General features: G+C 45.0%; 1 protein-coding gene across 1 annotated transcript; it reads right to left on the bottom strand.

The window, feature by feature from the left end:
- Window positions 1-2,116: 2,116 nt before the first annotated feature.
- Window positions 2,117-7,436, bottom strand: LOC137527299 (ribonuclease, liver-like). The gene is made up of 2 exons (XM_068247807.1): window positions 7,422-7,436; window positions 2,117-2,533 (listed from the first exon to the last, which is right to left on the bottom strand). Exons 1-2 carry the CDS (start codon window positions 7,434-7,436, stop codon window positions 2,117-2,119), a joined length of 432 nt encoding a protein of 143 aa, XP_068103908.1.
- Between the last annotated feature and the right edge of the window lie 1,204 nt (window positions 7,437-8,640).

Genomic DNA, 8,640 nt, shown 5'->3' with positions numbered 1-8,640 from the left:
AGGTCTCAAAGCTCATGATATTACTATACAAATTGTATTGTCAGACTATATTCCCATTATGGAATTGGTGTTGGTGTATTGAGTCAGTCTTGGATCATAGTATTTTTGAGTTTTTTATGGTTTTATGCATTCTAGACAAATAAGATTTATTTTCTGATGCAGACCTTTGAGTTTGACACTTTCTTCCTACTTTCTTATTTATTATTTCTCAGTTATGGTTATAGGGATTGATCCAACACAGATTACTTATAGGTTTTGATGTAACCTATTTTTTTTAAAAATATAAATGCCAAATTCCTTTTCTGCCAGTACATAGAGTTTCCACGGTGTTGTGATTTCTTTCTAAAAAGACAAGCATGCTTTGCAAATTGAGTGGAATGGAGGCTCCCGGGGTTAAAAGAGTTTGTACATTTTTCTGTGCAAATCATTATGCCAGTAAGGGCTGGTTTACACTGGCAGCACTTTTCTCCTCCTCCTCTCAGCCAGTCTCCTGGGGTCCCCTCCTAGTGGCCACTGACCTGGCTGGGTTGGTAGCTACTGCGCAAGCTCGAGTGTGCAAATGCACTCTCATGCCTGGGAGTGTTCTGCGCAGGTGCAGTACTTCTGCGCTTGTGAAAAACACTCTCGGCCGCGGGAGTGGGATCGGGAGTTGCGCGTCCCACAAGCGCAGAAGCCACCGACTAGGCCAGCGGCTGCTAGGAGAAGACTAATCTAATGTATTGGACTATTTGCTTCCTATAAAAAAGTGCTGCTAGTGTGAACCCGCCCCAAGAGTGCATTCACACTATGCCTGTTGCCTTGCACAGTGATACCGCATTTAAATTCACATCCCATACAATTGTATGGGCTTCATGTCAGGGCCGGTGCTACAAGTAAGGCAAATGGGGTAATTGCCCCCAGGCCACAGAGTCCCTTGGGGCCCCCTTTGCCAGTAAAAGATGTCCGCCACTTCCCCTGACAATGTGTCCTGGCCGCAGCAGCTGCTGGATGCTTTGGCTGGCCGCATGTGGTCTCTGCCTGGGCTGGATACCGGTGCGGGCGGTATTGCAATCATACAAAGTGTAGAGTCGGGGAGCTGAGACCACAAGTACCTGTTTCCAGCTGGTGGTGTGTGTCCTGGTCTCCATGGTTACCTGGCTGCATTACATACATGCAGCCAGGCCGGGCCGGCAATATATTAAATTCAATGGTGTCAATTTCTGCGGTTTATAGCAAAGCCCCCATACATGCTATCATCACAAAATACATACATATGTTAGAGAGAACAGTAGGAAGTGACACTTTGAAACAAGAATTTTTGGTAAGCTGTGACACCAACAAAATGGCTACCGGGTTCATCCCCAGTGGGAAGCAGTTTTCCACATGGATAGGGAGACAAAGGCATCCCTTCCCCTGGTCGGTCCCCTGGACCCCCTTTCCTTTTGGAAAACCGCTCGTCCTGCCACCATAGCGTAGCCACCTGGGACCTGGGATTACTTGGCGGCCATTTTGTTGACATCACTTTAGTCTGAAAATTCTTGTTTTAATACCTAATTTTCATATACCAGCTTCAGTTCCACTTCCTATCACAGGCCATTGTTCTAAGGATGTTGTTTGCAGAAAATTCCTGCTTCTGATGCCAAAACTGAACGTGGTACTCGAAACCGAGTTTTGTAATTTTACACAAAGCGGCCGAAATCTAATGCAAATCTGCGGCACTTGGAACTGTTCCAATCCGTGAACTCAACCCTATAAACAAATACAATTGTCTCCTCGTAGCAGGAAAGCAGAGCCAGGAGGGGGCAGGCTTGGGCTTGAAAAGACATGAGAGAACACAGACTCAGCTATAATCATTCTGGGACAAAGCTAGACTCAATGCTCAGTCGGAGATTTTATCATAGCTGGTAACAAGGAGACTGAGCAGTGAAAGATGAAACAAAGAGCAGAGTAGGTGTTTACTGTCATGTTCCCATTGATATATATGGTAAAATACATGAGGGTGCTTCGTCTCTGGTTCTCTTTAAGCTGCTATCTAGTCTTTGAGGTTAAAATATTGCTAAGCTGGCATTTTTAATGCAGGGAGACTTAATAAAGAGAGATTTCTACTTCGCTGTACTGAAAAGTTACAGAAGGCGAGTTAGCAGCTGCCGACTGCCACAAAGTGTACAGGCACTCTGTTCTCACATGTTACACATATCCAGTCTTTCACAGGCTGGATTCCATATACACATTTTCCAGGTGTGCCACTTTGATAGCGGCAGTTGTTGAGTGTGAATATCTCTGTGCTCCGTACTTTCTGGTTACCTGCAGTACTTGCACAGATCGCCTTTACATTGTCAGGCCGTGAGATGATAAAGGTGTTGAGTTTCTTACACTTTCCTTTGATATAGAATACGTCCTGATTCATATGGAAGTTACAGTTGACTGCGAGGGGTCTGATGTGTTTCTGCTGAAACTTCGGCCAGTTCTCACAAGAAGAGAGGTGAGTGAAGGTCAGAAAAAACCCAAGTATCAGGAGGGTGGAGAATATGGGGCTCATTTTGCCTGTTAAGACCTAAAAAGAGACAGACAATAAAAGCTCTAACCTGATACATTGTCACAGCATTTTTATTTCTAAGATGTCAGCAAATTAATGCAGTAATTTACAAAAAAAATGTAGGTAGGAGTCAGGGCCATTTTTACCTTAAGGCACTGTAGGCACATGCCTACAGGTGCCTGATGAAGCCCCCCACACCCGGTGCCAGTTGCAGTATACTTTACCTATCCATGTTCACCGCTGGCTCCCATCCGCAATCCGCTAACAAGCAGCACACATGGTTGACAGCGTATACGTGAGCACGTGTGTGACATCATGCACGTGCCCACGTTACTCCGGCAACCACGTGGGGCGCCTGTATGTGGATTACAGACGGAGTCCAGAGCCAGCAGCGGATACAGACGGGTAATGTATACTTTACTTGGGGGGGGGGGGGGGGTGCTGACATCGAGTGCCCCTGCCCAAAGATATATGTGGGGATGACAACACAAAAATTAAAAACATTAATTGGTGAACACTTAAGTAGCATAACATGTGGAAGACAGCCCAGTGGAGAGTATTGTGGTGCTAGTAAAAAAGAGCGCACAGGGATAGTGGACAAAAAGGGCGCTGCCATAGACTGCAATGCAAAATATCGGCTATTTGGCGCCCGACAGAAAAAAAGGGCGCCCGAGAAATAGCGGTTACAGGGATCGTGTTAACAAAAGTTTTCGTTTACAGAATAAGGTTTATAACAAATATCGTTTACAAGTTCGTTTTGAGTTTGTGTTATACTTATTTTTTCGTTTTAAATTTCGCTTATATCAGTTTTTACTTATTTTTTAGTTTAAAAATTTCACTTACAAAAGTATAACAACTAAATTTTCGTTTACACTTCTTTGATCATTTAAAAATTTGTTTTCATATGTATAATGCGTAAATACCGTTTTCAACCTTATTGTATTAGAAATACATCGCTTTAGGTATTAACTTTGTTTTTACACTTATAATGCGTTGATTATAGTTACTAAAATATCGCTTTTAATATTACTGTTATTTTAAGATTTCTAATGCATACGTGATTGTAATGCTATCTATTGTATTGTATATATTTATATATACTTTTCTCTATTTATAATATTAATGTATACATGATTTTAAGGCTATTTTAAGGATTTTTATTCTATTACCAATATATAAATTATTTTATTCATGTTATTTGTAGATAAGTATTTTAAGGATTAAATATATTATTGTTTATATGTGTTTAGGGTGTTTGTGCGGTGGGGATGGTTAGGTTTAGGCATTAGCAGGGGGGTCTAGGGGTTAGGGATAGGTACAGGGAGGCTTAGGTATAGTTACAGTATAATATACGCAACCAGGGGGGGGTTAGGGTTAGGCACCACCAGGGGGGTGGTTAGGGTTAGACACCACCAGGGGGGTCTAGGGGTTAGGGTTAGGTACAGGGAGGGTTAGGTATAGTTACAGTGCAATATAGACCACCAGGGGGATAATTAGGGTTAGGCATCACCAGGGGAGATATAGGGTTAGGCACCACTAGGGGGGTGCTTAGGTTTAGGCACCACCAGGGGGGTGGTTAGGGTTAGGCACCACCAGGGGGGTGGTTAGGCACCACCAGGGGGGTGGTTAGGGTTAGGCACCACCAGGGGGGTTGTTAGGGTTAGGCACCACACCAGAGGGGTCTTAGGGTTAGGCACCACCAGGGGGGTCTAGGGGTTAGGGATAGGTACAGGGAGGGCTCTGTGTGAGAGTAAGGTTATGTATAGTTACAGCACAATATATGTAATATATACAATTTATTAAATTATGTATATTTAAACAAAGAGGGGGTCTAGGGGTTAGGGATAGGGAGAGATCTGTGTGAGCCTACAGTTAGGTATAATTACAGTAAAATATCTGTAAAACCTACCATTGCATTGCTATGCTTAATACAAGTGTAAATATCGTTTTTGTTATAGACGCTATTTGACGTTTCTTTTCAGAATTCGTTTGTTGTTATAGACGGTATTTTGCCATTTCATTTCCATTTATTTAACCTATTTAGCACTAAATTTTCGTTTACAACCCCTTAAAAGAAAAATATGGTTTTGCATTAAAACTTAAAATTTCGGCTATACCCCGCGCCCTTTTTTCCAGGCGCCCTTTTTTGATACATGCAGTATTGTAGTCAGTTGGCTGAACACTTTGGCGAAACACATGGGGAGATCCCCAAGGGACTTAAATTCAACAGAATTTTTAGACTTCAGAACAATCGGGAGGGGGAGGGGGTGCTTTGACAGAGAGGAGATATTGTTACAGCTAGAATGTCACTGGATTTATCTCTTGAGATCAGTAAGCCAGAAAGGACTATCATGAGTTGAATTTTGCCTCCTGCCTGTGAAGAAGCGCAATATTACACAATACAGCATTGTGCAATTTGATTTCAATAAAATTGTCTGCAAAAATCACTTGAAAGAATCATCTATAGAGGATATCACTGGATGCGAACACAGCTAATCCAGTGCAGGAGACTTGGGCGCAGCCGGCGCCACCATAGGCCGTAATAGGAATTACGGCTATAGCCGCGCACAGGGAGTAACTTTGGCGCCATCAGCTGAAGTTACTTAAAAATGTAAAGAAACGCGGAAAAGCCGCCGCTTCTACTCAGAGCAAGGCGGCTGTTTCCGCGGATGGCATGGCGGAACGCGGAAAAACCGCCGCGTCTGACGCGGCGGTTAGCACGCATGAACCCGGCACTGACAATTTGTCCCAGTGCGGGGAGACCGCCGCCGCCTATGCGGGTAGCGGTGCAGCCAACCCCGCGCATGGTTCTGCAGGGACATTGCAAGACTCGACAGGTGTGGCTGGGACCAGTAGTCCACCTAGATTCAGAATGACACGCGTGCGCGCGGAGAGGCAGAGCTTATATGGCAGCCAGAAAAGGGTCAGCTGACTAAGCCGGTCAGCTGACAACTCTGCTTCTTTTCATTGGTCCAGCACTTAGGGGAGGTGCTGGAGAGCACTGGTGTATATATACTGGGTGCTGGTCATTCTCTGGTTGTCTGGCGTTGCAATCACAACGTGGTAGCACTCAGGCCTTGTTCGTATCTGTGTTCTAGCATAGTTTCCAAAGGTGTTGACGATCACGGACCTCACACCTTAGCGTTAGGAATTTGAACTGTATTATTTGTTATGACCTTTTGCCTGCCTGACTATCCTCCTGAATTCTGATTCTGTACCTTGCTATTTTCTGATACCCGTTGCCGAACCCTGCCTGTCTATTGGATTACGAATCTGTCTCCTGAATCTGTACCTTATCTGTCTGTGTGTTAACGACCTGGATTGTCCGACCTCGAGAACTGGCCTTACTGTTAGAGGCAGTTCCCAGATCTGTTAGTGACACCCCCTCATTGGTTAATTTGCATATATTCAGCAGTGTTGCTCTGGGAGACATCTCAAGCTCACTCCAACCTGAATTATCGCAAATTCTTTCTGTTTTAGGAAAGCAAACGTTTGTTTTTCCCCTCATTGGTGTCACTCACGCTCTGTCCTTCCTACTCTTAGCCTAGCTCCTCCCCCGGCAGAGTCTAGGCCATAGGAAGGAACTTACTTCTGGGCAGTACTCCTTACTGCTCCTGCACCTTCTCCTGAGGTGCCGTTCTTGAAGTATATTGTTACACCAAACACTCTTACTACTCAGGTGTCTAGAGGTTAGTAGATATATCTGATTATCGGTGATACTGCAGATCATCTATACTCGGGTATATTCTGCATTCTCGGTGATACTGCAGATCACCGGTAATCAGACCCTCTCTGTGTTACACCGATCGTTACAAAAAACACTTAAAAATACGTTAAAACACAATAATTTGGCTTCCAGCAATTGCTGGAAGACAAATTATTTCATTCCCCACCATCCATGGCGGCCTGGAGGGGAAATGCTATTTAATACGGCCAGGAACTGCAACAGCAGGATCAGCATTATATCGGCTGTATCCTGCGCCCAAGTCTCCTGCGACGATACCTCTCGTACACCACTGTATGGGCTTAATTCCCTAAACCGTGATAACTCAAATATCACACCTTATCAAAGATATCACACCTTATCAAAGTTAACATGCCTCATCAGATTAGCATCGCGAGCGCTACGAACCCGCAGGGGCTAAGGGAAGGACGAGTGCCTTTGTGTGCCGATTAGCAGGCATAAGTTCAGCTCAGCTCGCTATGCTACTCTGATAAGGCGTGTTAACTTTGATAAGGTGTGATATTTTTGATAAGGTGTGATATCTTTTCATAAGGTGTGATATTTGAGTTATCACGGTTTAGCGAATCAAGCCCAATGTGTGTAGTGAACATAATGGGCAATGCTGTGGATTATGGAGAGAAAACAATATTATGAGGCAGTAAGGCAGAAATAACATCGGGACTTGACAACTGCTAATTTTTACCTGGTTCGTGTGAATCAGGAGGGGAGGTGTTGGATCTGCATTGTGCGGCTCCCTCCTCATATTAGCTTCCTGGTTAATTGTTCTGGTGGATGTGCCTGCGCACAAGCATTCATTTCACCCGTTGCTGGGTTACAACCAGTGACCCAGCCCACCACCACATGCCACTCACCCTGATAAGGCTCACAAGGGGTGGGCGCAGCACATAGGTGGGCGCAATTATGTCCTGCATCCGCTCTGGAACATTCTGTGGCTGCAGCCGGGATCGCTAACCTGCCGGATTTGCCGCTTCCGCTTCCTGACGTACCTGCCGGGCATGCTATATCCACTTCCTGACAGACGGAATCATCGGTCGGGTTGAGCGTGATAAAGCAGGAAACGCCAATCCAGAGGGCATAGATATCACTAGTACCTATGATGTAAGTTAATGCACAGGGGGCCTAGATTACCATGCATATTTATTCCTTTTCCAAAAGTCTCACCACTCCACGCAACATGCTTCGAGATATTTACCTAGTTAGAAGGAAGCTCCTGGATAATCCAGACCGCCGCTGGCTGGCACTCTCTTTCAGTTTGCATCTGCTCTCCCCCTCGTGCACAGGCGCGGCCGTACTGTGCAGGGTGCAAGGTTACAAGAACACACCTTACAAGCTCTTGTCAAATACGTTCAGAGAGCTCATGCGTGGCAATGGTGGGGTCAAGGAAGATGTGGGAAGCCTCTGGACTACCCGCTACCTAGGTAACACAGAAAACCTGAACAGAGTCGCCAAGAAGAGTAAAAACAACTTTTTCTTCAAAATGTATAAAATGTGAGGTAATGGTGGGCTTACCTCCCCAAGAGGACAAGGATATGTCCATTTCAGTTCAAACAAACTTTAATCAACTACTCCACACTGATTAAAGTTTCTTTGAACTAAAATTGACATACTGACACTGACACTGTCTGTTTTTGTATTGGGGATGTAAGTCCACCACTATTTTATTATCTTTTAACGGACAGACGAAGTGAAAATAAACTGATGAGAAAAACAATTTTATCTATCCTCCTCCTAAAAATGACTTTTTTTTTTGAATATCCTACAGTTTTATTTTATATCTAAAGAAAACCTGAAACGAAAAAAAACCTCCCCTGGGGGGTACTCACCTCGGCTGGGGGAAGCCTCCGGATCCTATTGAGGCTTCCCCCAACCTCCTTGTTGCCACAGCGGCGGCGAATAAGCTCCCCGAACAGCAAGGATGTAAATGTTTACGTTCCCGGCTCCAGCGCAGGTGCAATATTGGCTCTCCACATGAAGATAGGCGGAAATAACCGAACGCTGTCTGGCCGCTCTACTGCCTGCACAGTAGAGCGGACCCGACAGAGATCGGCTATTTTCGCCTATCGCCTTGCGGAGAGCCGCAACATCGCCCCAGCTGGAGCCAGGAAAGGTAAATAAATCAGCTCTTATCAGCGCTTGTCAGGCTTGTCGATGGAGGATTCCGGGACACTTCGGGGGAGCCAGTGCTGGACTGCCTGCAGCTACAGGAGCGGGGGAAGCCTCATTGGGACCCTGAGGCTTCCCCCTCCCGAAGTGAGTATCCCCCAGGGGAACTTTTTTTGTTACAGGTTCTCTTTAAATCTAGTTTTTTACTTTTTACTGTTTTATTGTCTCTGCTCAATGACACCTTCATTGTCAAGTATGCCAGAGCTCAAATCTATGA

This window comes from Hyperolius riggenbachi, chromosome 8 (assembly GCF_040937935.1).
Source record: "Hyperolius riggenbachi isolate aHypRig1 chromosome 8, aHypRig1.pri, whole genome shotgun sequence".
Taxonomy (NCBI): Eukaryota; Metazoa; Chordata; class Amphibia; order Anura; family Hyperoliidae; genus Hyperolius; species Hyperolius riggenbachi.
Note: the sequence above shows the minus strand (reverse complement) of the source record. Positions and strands in the feature narration are given on the sequence as shown.